The 14,845-nt window shown below is 40.3% G+C and overlaps 1 protein-coding gene across 3 annotated transcripts in view; it reads left to right on the top strand.

Moving 5' to 3' along the window:
• STK38L (serine/threonine kinase 38 like) overlaps positions 1 to 14,845 on the top strand; it is a 50,867-nt gene that overhangs the window by 31,338 nt on the left and 4,684 nt on the right. For all 3 annotated transcript variants that reach the window (XM_083464089.1, XM_083464087.1, XM_083464088.1), the window contains exons 6-11: positions 1,015 to 1,138; positions 1,866 to 2,020; positions 2,866 to 2,968; positions 4,740 to 4,801; positions 5,034 to 5,151; positions 5,374 to 5,497. In XM_083464089.1, coding sequence (XP_083320215.1) covers positions 1,015 to 1,138; positions 1,866 to 2,020; positions 2,866 to 2,968; positions 4,740 to 4,801; positions 5,034 to 5,151; positions 5,374 to 5,497 — 686 coding nt within the window. The remainder of the gene's footprint in view (positions 1 to 1,014; positions 1,139 to 1,865; positions 2,021 to 2,865; positions 2,969 to 4,739; positions 4,802 to 5,033; positions 5,152 to 5,373; positions 5,498 to 14,845) is intronic.

Here is a 14,845-nt window from a genome sequence, read left to right as displayed (position 1 = left end):
ATTGAGGTCGGGTAAAGGACCCCTGGACGGTTAAGTCCAGTCAAAGGCGACTGTGGGGTGCGGTGCTCAACTCGCTTTCAGGCCAAGGGATCCGGCATTTGACCATAGACAGCTTTCTGGGTCATGTGACCAGCTTGACTAAACCGCTTCTGGCCATATAACAAAACACAAAAGAAGCCAGTCACTTGAAACACTTAATCAGGTGTTGCATTTTAAGGTAGAATTAAATACAGTGGTACCTGGGTTTACAACCATAATCCGTTCTGGAGGTCCGTTTGTAAACCCAAACAGGTTGTAACCCAAGGCACACTTTTGCCAATGGGGCCTCCCCAAAAAAGTTGTTTGTAATAAAAAAAAAATGGGTTATAATCCAAAAAAAAGGTTGCAAACCGGGACATGCGCTTCCAGGTTTGACATGTAAACGTATGCAAACCAAGACATATGCAAACCAAGGTACCACTGTACCTTGTGGTATTTAATTGTTTACTGTAAACTATTGTTTATTGTATTGTTTACTGTGAGACAGAGCGAATTCCCGTGAGCATGTATGATACATGATCACTACGCCTTAACACATAAAGCTTGGTTTGCAAAATGGACCTCAAGCTTGCAAATTGATTGAGCTTGTCTGACAGCTGTTACCTCTGTTGATAGCATAAATAGGCTTTCTTTGAAATCATTTTGGTTTATATTGTCCAAGAGGGCAACATAGAAGGAATGTTGAAGTCCCACTGAAATCAATGACACAGAGTTAAGTACTAAAATTTTAATAATATCAATGGCATTTGTATGCATTGTAACTTTCTGGGGCTGACACTGAAATCACACTAGTCTATTTGGGGAAGTGTGTGTGTGCGCACACCCATGTACTTACACTTTTATATTATCTAGCAGTAATGCATTTCTGCATTGCATATGAAAATCGGTCAACTGGTGGTTTATGTAGGAGAATAATTCTTTATGTATTGGCTATTGTGAACATTCTGTTTCGTTGTTCAATATTCACAACTATAGGTGGCTCATATACGGGCAGAAAGAGATATACTGGTTGAAGCAGATGGTGCCTGGGTGGTGAAGATGTTTTATAGTTTTCAAGACAAACGGAATCTCTACCTGATCATGGAGTTTCTACCTGGAGGTAAATAAATGGTCCATGCTTTATACCTGAAACCAGTGTCACTCGCTGGATTGAGAGCTGGGTGGAATCTAGACACACATAAAAACCGCTCTGAAATTTTAAAAATTTTTTTAACACCACTTTTTAAAATACAGTGGACCTTCGGGTTACATTACCTTCAGGTAACGTGACTTTTGGGTCACAAACGCAGCAAACCCGGAAGTGTATTCTTCCAGGTTTTGCCACATACGCAGAAGTGGCGCCTCTACTTGCGGATTTTTCGGGGTATGCACGGACCCCTGGAATGAATTACATTCATATCCAGAGGGTTCACTGTAGATTGTATATTGCACTTAAAACTCACTTAAAACATTTTATATGCAGCTATATAGCTGTGTCCCTGGACTGAGGAAAGTGTATAGCTATTCCCAATCATTTAAGCACAATTAAAGGATGAGGAATGTTTTGTTCACACCGGCTTTTATTCTGTGACATAATGTAATAATACAAACACAGTTATTAATTGTTTTAAAAAATCAAGAGAAGGCTTAAGTGTATATGTAAGTGACTACATAAAATGTTTGGAGTCCCCCCAATATTTCATGAAAGAGCCTTCATCACTTTGCTCTGAACTGCTGAGTTTCGAAAATACTTAATGGAACTGATTGAGCTGGTGTCTTTAAATATTTGGACTACCAAAGCCTATTTAATTGTAAAATCCTATAATATATATTTTTCCTTGATTCAGGAGATATGATGACATTATTAATGAAGAAGGATACTTTATCGGAGGAAGAAACACAGTTTTACATATCTGAAACTGTGCTGGCCATTGATGCCATTCACCAGCTGGGTTTTATTCACAGAGATATTAAGCCAGATAATCTTCTCCTGGATGCAAAGGTATAAGATGATTTTACATCTCCTGTACTTTCCTGTCTTCATTCTGACATTGGGTATTTGCAGCATGCAAAGGCTGAAGGGACTGGCCAGTGGTAGGAAGCCATTCTTCTTGTCCCTCACGAAACGTTTATGCCATGGATGGGGAATACTTTTCAGCTCAATGGATGTGTTCCCTTCTGAGCAACCTCAAAAGGGAAGGGGAGTTATTGTTTTGTTTTACTTATTTACTTGTGTTTTTATCTTGTATTTTATTATGTAAACCTCCCTGAGATCCTATTATGAAAGGCGGTATATAAATTTAATAAACAACAACTTTCCAAGGCCCAAATGCCAGGGATGGGTGAGGCCAGAGGCAGAAGCAGGCAGAGCAGCAAATGTAAATTTTACCTTTGTACAATAAGCTAGTTTCTGCACACAGTAGCGTATCCTCTCTATTCTCCATCCAGACATGCAAGAGACACCAGAGTTCAAGGACACACTCCAGCCTGGCAAAAACACACTCTTATGCGAAGCAGGACCAGTAAGGGGTGTCACTTGGGGAGAGTTCAGTTGGCCAGAGAGAGGCCTGAAGGTCTGCATTCAGACTCCAGTTTGCAGGTTACCTGCTCCTGGTACATGCAAAGATGTTAGAGGAAAGGAGTTGGAAAACAGGCTCCTCTCAACCGGAATAATGCAATGCTGTTGACTGAAAATAATTTTTTCTTTTCAAAATATGTGCCTTTTCCTTTGTTGTAATTCTCTTCTAGTTTTGGGCATTTTAAGTATGGACTTGCAAGGACTTCCAAGCTTTCAAAGGATTTTCGGTAGTTCAGCACCTAAACTCATGTAATGTTTTCTTTCCATAGGGGCATGTAAAACTCTCTGATTTTGGACTCTGCACAGGTTTAAAGAAAGCTCACAGAACCGAATTCTACAGAAATCTTACACACAATCCACCAAGTGACTTCTGTAAGTACAGCCTGTTGTAGCTTAAAAGTATTAAACTACTCTGCACTCCCTCAGAGGCATTGATAGGTACACTATACAGGTTAGGCATTATATAAGTGCATTCCTTTTGCCAGAACTCCTTTTTGAATGAGAACAGTGCCAAGTTCATACTTCTTTGCTGTGGTTGGTGTTCTAAAGAAACCTTTGGTCACTTGCTCCAGCAGCTGCCATTTTTGCCTGGTCAGGTGATATTAGCTGCTGCTAGAGAAAATGAACAATGGTGGCTTGGGAAAATAGAGCTGCAGAGAGTAAGTGGTGTGAGTTGGCAGTAGCATTGTTTTAGTAGTCGTCCTCCTTTCCAAGACTGGGGGGACAGTAAACCAGGTGTTGCCGAAAGGTTCTCTTGTTGCCCTGCTAACTATTCAAAACTTTGGTAGATAATGTCAGCATCCTTCGGGGGTTGAGATGCCTGCTGGCTAGCCCCCAGCTGGATCATGCCCTTCCAGCTGTGACAATCCCCCAATCTCTGGTGCGACGTAAATCAGTGACTCAGACTTCAAAAGCCTGAGCACGCTATATTAGCAGAGCATACAGTGGTACCTCGGGTTACATACGCTTCAGGTTACAGACTCCACTAAACCAGAAATAGTGCTTCGGGTTAAGAACTTTGCTTCAGGATGAGAACAGAAATTGTGCTACGGCGGCAGCGGGAGGCCCCATTAGCTAAAGTGGTCTTCAGGTTAAGAACAGTTTCAGGTTAAGAATGAATTACGTTCTTAACCCGAGGTACCACTGTACTGCACAAACAGAAGAGGCGTGAGGCTTGTGGAAACATACTAACAGCTAAAGATTTATTAAGCATAAATCAGGACAAAGAAAACATGTCTCCCTTTCTTCTCCTCAGAGAGAGAGAAAAGCAAAAGCTATACACAAACGGAAGTTCCCAGCAGACTCTGCTGGATGTAAACAGACATGTGACACGCAACAATCCCATGTCTGCTCCTTAAGGTGGAATGGAATTTTCCAACAGATAAGAGCCTCTCCCCTCTCCAAATTAGATGTATATATTTGAAACAAGGCCATGTAAATTCAGCCTGGTCTACACATGGCAGCAAAATGTGATAGAATAGATTACCATTTTTCAAAGTTCCTTTTTTTAATTCTGTAAGTTTAAAAAACACAGAGACATCATGCTCAACCTTCTCCTAACTCTCACTACTATGTGCCTACTTTTTGTTTGCACGTGGTGTTGTTTTTTAAAAAACCACATACACATTGGCAAGCATGTGTGGACGAGACCAAAGATCATGGCACAAAAACAAAACCTAGATACCTGTTTTTCAGTTATAAACAAAGTCCATCTTCCTGTGTCTTCTGTGCTGAAGTCCTGTACAAATATTTGGCATGAACGGTTTCCAGTGTTGCATTCACTTTCCATCCGTTGCATCTATAAAACTTGATTTCACACATTTACCTTTCTGTGCAGCTGCTTCAGAATAGCCTGATTCTGTATTGCTCTGGCAATAGGTTTTATGCAAGTTTGGAGAGGGGAGGGGGGAATGATGGCACTGGCTTTCATACCCTCATTCAGGAGCTGACCACTAGTAACCACATAATTCCTTCTTCCCTAAACATGGTTTTCGTTTGCACATTTACCAGTGCAGTTTCACTATTAAACTATGCTAACGTAGCTCCCATTGTACAGAGGTAACATTGGGGTTGTGCCCTATCTGAATTTTTCTTGTGTTGGTAAAATTGAATGCAATAATTATTTATTTTTTTTGCAAATTAGCATTTCAGAACATGAACTCTAAGAGAAAAGCAGAAACATGGAAAAAGAATAGACGACAGCTGGTAAGTACAGTTTTTGGTGAGCTTTGAGTGTTTTCTGCAAAGTTTTTCAGCATGATGGCCTTCTGCTGAACAATTCATGCTTCAGCAACCTCCACTTGTCACCCAATCTCCTCAAGCAACTAAAAGGCTGTTATTAGATGACAGGTGAATGCTTATACAATATTATAACTCCAGTTAATAAGATTGCCAGAGTATTGACTAAAACTTTTTCTTAAAATCATCTTGCTTTTAGGCATACTCTACTGTTGGGACCCCAGATTATATTGCTCCAGAAGTTTTCATGCAAACAGGTTACAACAAATTATGTGACTGGTGGTCTTTGGGAGTGATTATGTATGAAATGCTAATAGGTAAGAATTATTGACCCCATTCATCTTTTTGTCCCCTTTCCAATGAGAATAACACTTTCTCTCTGAGCATTTTGTTGAGACAGCCAAGGATTGACTTGCAGGTTTATATTCAGTCCTGCGGCTGATTTATAACCTTTCTTGTAATTTAGTCTAAATCTGACATTCAAATCAGTACAACATGTTTAATGATTTCCCCTCTCCCCCCCACCCCCATTTCTTCAGGTTATCCCCCTTTCTGCTCTGAAACACCTCAAGAAACATATAGGAAAGTTATGAATTGGAAAGAGACCCTAGTATTTCCACCTGAGGTGCCCATTTCAGAAAAAGCCAAGGACTTAATTCTAAAGTGAGTTGATGCTTCTGTTTTCTTCCACTACCCTTTTCCTGCTTGTGGAACAAACACAATGATGCACAGCTTTGTTAACACTGAGCATGCAATGTAGAGCCCTTTGGTCATTGCCTTACCACTGTGGGAGCCTCTGCCATGTGGATCCAGGTGGATGTGGGAGGGGCTGCAAACATAGGTACTCTCCAGAACAGTATTGCTCTTCTCACAAACGTGGATGATAGGGTGGGAGGTAAGTGAATTGGAAGCCTTCTCCCATGCATTCAGGCTTCCAGTGTTAAGTCAGTGGCGCATGAAGCTCCCACAACACTGGCGTTATGTCAGAAAGTACCCCTAATAAAGCCCAATAAAATCTGCTTTGTTAATCCATGTTTTGAAGTAAGTGAAGTCCAAAAAATTGTAAGCTGTTGAAGTTATTGTGGAAAATCACTCTTGAAATTAGGAGCAGAAGCAAGATTCTGCAAGAAAGATCCTTACAATAAGTTAAGGCAAAACCTTTAATTGGCGGTGTCCAGTTGCGTAATGTGGGCAAGATAGTAGGACTAGCTGATCCAGTTTAGCAATGTAGATGTAAGTGTTTTAAGCATTTTCACCCTGCTCTTCAGCCAATAAAGGCTCAGCTTGCATAAGATTAAGAATGAACGAGAAGCAAGACAGTCCCTGCCTGCAGGTTTGCAATCTGAAAGTCATGACTCAAAAGGAAAAAGGATTGGAAAAGGAAGAGGAAAACAAGTGAACTCAGACACGACTTTTTAAAGTTAGAGGTTTTTTTCAGTGGCCTGCTTGAGTGGAAGCAGTTCAGAGAGAGGAGGAGGCCAACGAAGCAGATCTCAGCAAAGCCTTCTTGTTCCATTTCTCCCTCTGCTGCAGCCAGAATAGCCTAAATATTTTGAGCCGGCATGCTGCTGAGTAACTTCTTGGTTCTGTTTATTAAAAAACGGTCATCCTTGTTCTTCTTTAGCAAAAACAGCTCTTAAGTTCTTGCACATTAATAGAATTGAAGATACAGGAGGGGTTTAAAGGTGATTTCAGTGCAGGAAGGAATGCAAAACTGAATACTCCAAACTTAATACTTCATGGACCTTTGTTTATGCTTGTTTATGCTTTGACATATAGTTGTGTCATATCCACCTATCTTACCTCACTCTTGTGTTTCAGCTGAGGAGGTAATGCACTTTCCCTGCATTCAACTTGTAATATTTTTACCCAGGGATAGTGCTATTCTTCCCCCACACCACATACACTGCCTCTCTGAGAGTGCGTTGACTTCTCTTAGGATTGGGGGCTGTGTACTCCAGCTTTATGGAGCACCACTGCAAGCTGAAACTGACTTAGCACAAAGGCAAAATCTGGAGTTGTGTTGGTGGCTAAGTAGTAGGTAGTTGGGTGGGATTTAGCTGTCGTATTAGTAGTAGCAGTGCTCTACTGCCCTGCTGCTGCCGTTGCCCACCTTTTTTTGTTTTTTGTTTTTGGGGTGCTAGTTTAATACTATTTTCAGCCCTGAGTAGACTGTCACTCCCTGGGATTTATTGTATGTATGAATGCATGACTGATTTACAGTGGATCTTACTGGCAGTAACTGTGTAGTACAGTTGGTTGCTTATTCCTATATGCAACTGTATGGCTGATTTTAGTTGGAATGGCTTTCACCAGGCTTACAGCAAAATGTGGTGTTGTGGTGAAGCTGGTCCAGCCTGCCTCTCATTTCCCCCAGCAACAGGAGTTGTAAGGGAGAGGCAGTGGGGCTCTTTGTGTTCTAGCACACACTCAGTTGGGGGGGGGGACAGCACTTCTGTCAGGGTCTAGCACAGTCTGATGAAAAACATCTTCCTGCTCATGACTGTGCTTGGTATGTAATGCTGCTCTTCACTCTTTCACTGTCCTAGAGTTGTCTTCACAGCCCATTTCTCTTGGCTCCTAGGAATTGTATTTGGCACTTTTCTTTGTCAGTCCAAGGGGGTCCCTCTAGCCCCGGGTGGGGGGCAAAATATTGGATCCCCACTCTCTGGAGCTGGCCATTTTTAGAATTGTTTTCTCCCCACTTTTAATTTGACGAGGATTGTTTTTAGTCCATTGTTGTAATGAATAGTCAATAATAATGGGTCTGACTTGCCAGACTGTTTGTTTGTTTGTTTGTTTGTTTGTTTGTTTGCTTACCTATCTGAACTTGCTGCATGCTGTTATGTAAGGTAGTTTGCTTCAGTGCTAGAAATTTACAAGGTATTTTTGTTGCTTAGTCGACTTAGTCATGTTCGACTCTCCATGACCCCATGAACCAGAGCATGCCTTGGAAGCTCTCACTTTCTTCTCAAAGCTTCTCCTTTTTTTATGTCTGGAGTTTTCTTGGCAAAATTCTGGAGTAGTTTGCCAGTTCCTTCTCCAGGTGAATCACATTTAGTCTAAACTCTCGGCTATGACCTGTCCGTCTATGACCTGTCATAGCTTCTCTGAGTTTTTCAAGCCCCTTTGCCACAACAAGGCAGGGATCCATGAAGGGGAGTCATTATTTTAAGATTATACAAATGGGCTTCTGCATCAAGCTGTGACTGTGGGGAGCCACTTGTCTGAGATCGGAGAAGACTCAAATGGGGAATGACAAAGACACACACCCCTACCCCCCCCCCATTGGTATCAGAGGAGAAAATTAGCTACAGAGATAAATTTTGCCCCTTTCCTGGTTCAGAAGGAATTGAAGGACTCCTTTCAGGCAGGTTAAGGGGCGAGACACAGGCGACATTGTTGCAGACTCCATTGGAGGCAACACAGAAGTGGCTTACTTTCTATCAAAATGGACTAATTGGAAATGAAATAAAAGGTGCCCTGCCAGAAATGGTGACTTGGTAGATGCAGGGGAAAGTCTGTTCGTCTAACTATTGGAAGGAAAAGAGAATGAAATTGCTGCTGTGAGAGAGAAGGGGAGGAGTGGACTGTGCATCAAAGTTATGAAGTCATTGAGAAATTGCTACCTTCCCTGTTGTCAGCTGAATAAAGAGCAACAAAATTAAAATGGAATAAGGAGTATCAAAACCAAAGAAGAACATCTGAATATAATGTGACTTTATACTGTAAAATTGGAAGTACTTTGCTAGTAACAGTACAACGGGAGAGTTCCAGTGGAAGAGGAATGTCAACATAAGCCTGTTGTGTCCGGTTGAATGAGAACTGCAAAATGGAATCTGACTTGGAAGGACTGTGGCTGGACTGATGGGTTTGAACTACCAAAACTAAGAACCTCCAGAACCAAGCAGCTTTATAGAGAAGAATGTTGGTGATGATCAGAATGTAAGAACCGCTGGGAGCAGTGATGCTAACTTAGAAAGTAACTAACAAAGAAGATTCCCAACACGCTAACAGCTGAGACAAAGGTTCCAAAGAGGATGAAATAACTGCACCCAGGTGCTTATAGGTGCAGCAATGGAACAAAGGGTGGGGAGAGAATGTGAATTAAAGATGGATTTTAAAAGTAAAAGAATATGAGGACAGCAACGTAAGGGATGAAGACAAGCAATTTTTGTAAGAGTTCAGTTCTTTTTTGGACTATCTGGAGAAACGTTATAGATAAATGAAACCGTGAGCAGGATTTGAGGTTCAAGCAACGAAAGAAAGATGATAATAATTTCATCAAAGTTTTGTAATACATTATTTGTATAATGCAGCAGTAAAGGGAAGGAAGTAAAAACACCATGGAGGTAAGGATGGGTAGTCACTCTCTAAGGATATATTATTATTTTTTTTATAAAATTTTTTATTGCGTTCCTTTTCATAGGTTCACAAATTAGTTTACATAGCAACATGCAAGAAACATTTTTTTTTTATATATATAAAGAAAAATAAAAAAAGAAAAAAAAAATTGAATATGTTACACATCATGTTTCATAAAATTTACTTTCTTTTGGACCTCCCCACATCCTCCCAACATTGCATTCATTGTTCTAACCTGATCAGCAATTTGTTACCTTGTTTCATAACTTATTGTATCTTTGACTTTATTATGTTACCAATTTCGAAAGTTTGTAGTTTACTTTTGGTACCTTCACAATAAACATAATATATTGTTTCAAATTTGTTTCCTTTTCTTTTTTTTTATCTAGGCTTATTTTATCCTTTGCCTAAATAGGTTGCGGAAGCGTGACGTTTCCTAATCATGCACAATCTTAACATTCAAACAACTTATAATATTTTTGCAAATAATCCTTAAATTTTTTCCAGTCCTCCTCTATTGTTTCTTCGGTCAGATCTCGAATTCTGCCAGTCATTTCTGCCAACTCCATGTAGTCCAACAACTGTGTCTGCCAGTCCTCCAGTGTGGGTAAATCTGGTGTCTTCCAGTACTTTGCGATAAGAATCCTTGCTGCTGTTGTCGCATACATAAACAGAGTTCTGTCCTTCTTTAACACCTTCCGGTCCACCATGCCCAGCAGAAAGGCCTCTGGTTTCTTAAGAAAGGTATATTTAAATACCTTTTTCAACTCATTGTATATCATTTCCCAGAAGGCCTTTACTTTCGGGCAGGTCCACCAGAGGTGAAAGAATGTCCCTTCTTCCTCCTTACATTTCCAACACTTATTATCAGACAGGTGGTATATTTTAGCCAACTTGACTGGGGTCATGTACCACCGGTATACCATTTTCATAATGTTCTCTTTCAAGGCACTACATGCCGTGAATTTCATACCGGTGTTCCATAACCTTTCCCAGTCCTCAGACATAATGTTATGTCCTACATCCTGTGCCCATTTTATCATAGCCGATTTAACTGTCTCATCCTGTGTATTCCATTTAAGCAGCAAGTTATACATTCTCGAAAGTACCTTAGTTTTGTGTTCTAATAACTCCGTCTCTAGTTTCGATTTCTCCACCTGGAAACCAACTTTTTTATCCATTTTGAAAACCTCTTGCATTTGGGCATAATGTAGCCAGTCTCGCACCTTATTTTTTAATTTGTCTTGGCTTTGGAGCTTCCAGTTGTCTCCAACTCTTTCAATTAATTCCCAATATTTTGGCCAATAGGCCTCCATATTGGGCCTTTTTTTGGAAACTTTGGCTTCCACTGGTGATAACCACCTCGGGGTTTTACTTTCTAGTAAATCCTTGTACTTCATCCATACAGCAAATATTGATTTTCTGACAATATGGTTTTTGAACAATTTATGAACCTTTGCCTTGTCATACCACAAGTATGCATGCCAACCATAAACGTTGTCAAACCCTTCCAGGTCTAGGACATCAGTGTTTTCCAACAAGAACCAATCCTTCAACCAGCAGAAGGCTGCAGCTTCATAGTACAACCTTAAATCCGGCAGGGCAAACCCCCCTCTTTCTTTTGAGTCAGTTAGTATTTTAAATTTTATTCGGGGCTTTTTGCCCTGCCAGACAAACTTGGATATATCCCTCTGCCACTTTCCAAAACATTCCATTCTGTCCACGACCTGTAGGGTTTGAAATAAAAATAACATTTTTGGCAAAACACACATCTTTATAGCTGCGATTCGGCCTGACAAGGTAAGTTTCAATCTTGCCCATATATCCAAATCCTTTTTGATTTCCAACCAGCATTTTTCATAATTATCTTTAAATAAATTTAAATTTTTGGTGGACAAAAATACCCCCAGGTACTTCACTTTTTTCACCACACTTAACTCTGTTTCTTTCTGATACCCCTCTGTCTCTGTAGGTGTCAGATTTTTAACCAAAACCTTAGTTTTTTGTTTATTAAGCTTGAATCCCGCCACCCGACCAAACTCCGAGATAAGTTCAAGAACTTTTTTTGTGCTAGATTCTGGCTCCTGTAATGTCAAGACTAGGTCATCTGCGAAAGCTTTCAGTTTGTATTGTTTCGCTCCGACCACTATACCCTGCACCAACCGGTCCTCTCTGATCATATTCAGCAATACCTCCAGGACAGAAATAAATAACAGAGGAGATAGGGGGCACCCCTGTCGTGTCCCTTTTTCAATTTTGAGTTCCTCCGACACCACATTATTCACTATCAGTTTGGCTTTTTGTTCTGAGTAGATTGCTTCTACTCCATTTTCAAACCCCCTTCCCACTCCCATCCCTTTCAGGTTTTTCTTCATAAACCTCCAAGAAATGTTGTCAAATGCTTTCTCCGCATCAATAAAAATTAAAGCAGCCCTTGTGTTCCTAATTCTCAAAAGCTCCAATATGTCAATAATGTTCCTGGTATTGTCCGACATATGTCTGCCAGGGAGAAAACCTGCTTGGTCCTTATGAATTACTTCATTTAATACTTTTTTAAATCTATTTGCTAAAATGTCTGCAAATATTTTGTAATCCACATTCAGGAGTGAGATGGGACGATAGTTCTTAAGCTGGGTCTTTTCCATTTCCGACTTTGGAATCAATGTGATGAATGCTTCTTTCCACGTTTCCGGTGCCCTCTTCCCCTCCATAATCTGGTTGCAAACCTCCAATAATGGTTGTATCAAAAAGTCCTTCAAAGTCTTATAATATTTGGAGGTGAGCCCGTCCGGGCCTGGAGATTTGCCGAGTTGCATATTTCGAATGGCACCTTCAATTTCCTGTTGGGTTATTTTACTGTTGAGAATTACTCTTTGGTCTTGACTTATTTTAGTTAGCCCATTTGTTCTCAAAAATTGGTCTATTTCCGATTCTTGCTGAGGCCCCTGTGCATAAAGATCTTTAAAGTATCTGTGGAAGCACTTCCTTATTTCTTCTGGTTTCTGCACTATTTTTCCTTGAATCTCTAAATTTGTAACTGTATTTAACTTTTGTCTTTTTTTCAACTGCCAAGCTAACAATTTTCCACATTTATTTGCTGATTCAAACGATCTCTGCTTCATTTGTTTAATTTTCCATTCAATTTCTTGATTAATCAATTTCGAATATTGTGCTTGGTGGAATTTGATTTCTCTTAATACCTCTTTTGATTTTGGTTTGGTCCTCAGCTTTTTCTCTCCTTCACTTATTTTCTCTAAGATTTTTTCCTTTTTTCCATTCCAAAATTTTCTTTTTATTGTGTTCTGTTGTATCAGAAACCCTCTCATTACAGCTTTACTTGCGTCCCAGACTGTTCTCTTCTCAACCGTAGTGTTCAAATTTATTTCAAAATAGTCCTTTAAAGTTTTTTGGGCCTTCTTAACGATCTCTTGATCTCTTAGCAAGGTGTCATTCATCCTCCATCTAAAGGATCCGGTTGGGATAAGTCTCAATTCCATTTTTAAGGCATTATGGTCGGAGCAGGTTTTTGGGCAGATTTCCACCTTTCTTGTTTTAGGTGCCAGCCCTCTAGATATCCAAATTTGGTCGATTCGTGTCCATGACAAATGGGCCTCAGAAAAGAAGGTTCCTTCTTTACCCAAGGGGTTCCTTGTCCTCCAGATGTCAATCAAGTCCATATTGTCTGTCATTTCAAAAAACGTTTTGGGGAGTCTTCCGTCTGTTGTTAAATTTTGATTTTGGGATTTATCCATATTTGTTGAGACCACCCCATTCATGTCTCCCATCACGATAATATTAGAATAATCCAGGTAGTCGAGCAGTGTCTCATGCAGCTTCTTATAAAATTCTGATTTTCCATCATTTGGTGCATAAATTCCTAGTATCAGAATCTTCTCCCCTTGTGTTTGAATTTCAATTGCGAGAATTCTTCCATGGTCATCTTTGAATAAGAATTTTGGTGTCAGATTCTCCTTTGCATATATTACAACGCCTCTCTTTTTAACTTTGTCTGATGAGATAAATTCTTGGCCTAATCTTTTATTGATTAATACTTTCCTGTGGAGCCTGGTCACATGTGTTTCTTGAAGACATATTAAGTCCAATTGTTCTTTTTTTAGGATATGAAATATCCTCCTTCTTTTTTCCGGAGAATTCCCGCCATTTATATTCCAACTAAGTAGCTGCAGGGACATCCTGTTCTAATTGAGATGTTCTTAAGATGAGGTGTCTTCCTTTTGCTCCGATCCCGAGGGGGCAGGCGTTGGCCCGCTTCCAGGCAGAATTGGTGTTGGTAAAGGTGGAAGCCAATCTGCTCCTTTTTGGAGATCTTCACCGTGATCGTGAAGGAACTTTTGGTTGTCTTCAGGTGTTCTAATTTTAACCTTCCTTTCTTTGTATGTAAAGGATAATCCTTGTGGGAACTCCCACCTGTAGGGAATTGCGTTGTGTCTCAGTAATTTTGCTAGTTCTGTATAGGTGGCTCTAAGGTCCAACAGCTGTCTTGGGATATCTCTATAAATTTCCACCCTTTTGTCTTGTATTTGAATTGCTTTTTTGAAATGAAGGCCTAGGATCTTGTCTCTCTCTTCCCTTGATCTTAGAATTATCAAACAGTCCCTGGATCTGTCTTTCCTTACCAATCTTCCCAATCTGTATGCCGAGACAATTTTAAAATCTGTATCTTCTGTTATGTCCCAGAACTTTGAAAATTCTTGTGTCAGATATCCAATCAAGTCTCCTTGCTCAAGTTCTGGAATGCCTCTCAATTTGATGTTGTTCTCACGATTTTTCAATTCCACCATTGACAGGTAGGTTTGTTGTTCACCCACCTGTTTGTGCAGAGGCTTGACTTCTCCTTTTATTTCTTCAACTTCTTTTTGTAAGGCTCCCACTTTTTGAATTGCTTCTCCAGCTAGTTCACGGTTTTCCGCTGTTGCTCCTTGCAAGTTCTCTATTGCTTGCGTATGCTGGGAAACTTGATCAGTCAGTTTTTGTATCGAAGAAGTCGCTTTGTCTATTTTCAGAGACTGGTCATCCACCTTCTGGTTTAAGCTTGATAACTGCTCCAATATTTGTTTTAATAGTGTGTTTGACCCACCTGCTGCCATATCTTCCTCAGTGGGCTTCTCTGTTATTTCAGCTTGCTCCCTCTGTGTCACCAGTACAGCTGGAACCGACGATCGGCGTCCTTGGGTCAGTGTTGTTTGTACAAATTGTCCTGGTTTTCTTTCCTTTTCTTTTTCTTTTTCCTTGGCCTCTTTAGTTTCCTTAGCTTTAGATGCTCTTGTTCTCCCTGCACCACTCATTACACATCTGTCAGTGTTCAAGGTCAAATTGTCTATTGTTCCATGGGAAAGACAGAACCAGTTATAAACAATCAGTAGAATGAGAGCCAAAACAAAGATCAGTTCCCAGGATTTTATAATCCGAAAGCCCTGTAGGGGGAGTGCCACCAAGTTTCAAAGACAAAGAAGGAAGTATTCCGCCATTAAAGTTCCAAGTTGTTTCTGCTCAGTAAGTCCAATAATCCAACAGTCCCTTCACCGGCCAAAAAATTCCCCAAAGCACCTCTTAAAGTTCAGCAAAGTTCCATCAACGGTGCTTGCAACAAAGTCTCATACAGTCTTTTCTGCTCAAATGTATCAG

Source organism: Podarcis liolepis (assembly GCF_965112155.1).
Source record: "Podarcis liolepis genome assembly, chromosome: 10".
Taxonomy (NCBI): domain Eukaryota; kingdom Metazoa; phylum Chordata; class Lepidosauria; order Squamata; family Lacertidae; genus Podarcis; species Podarcis liolepis.
This window is presented reverse-complemented; position numbering and strand designations above follow the sequence as displayed.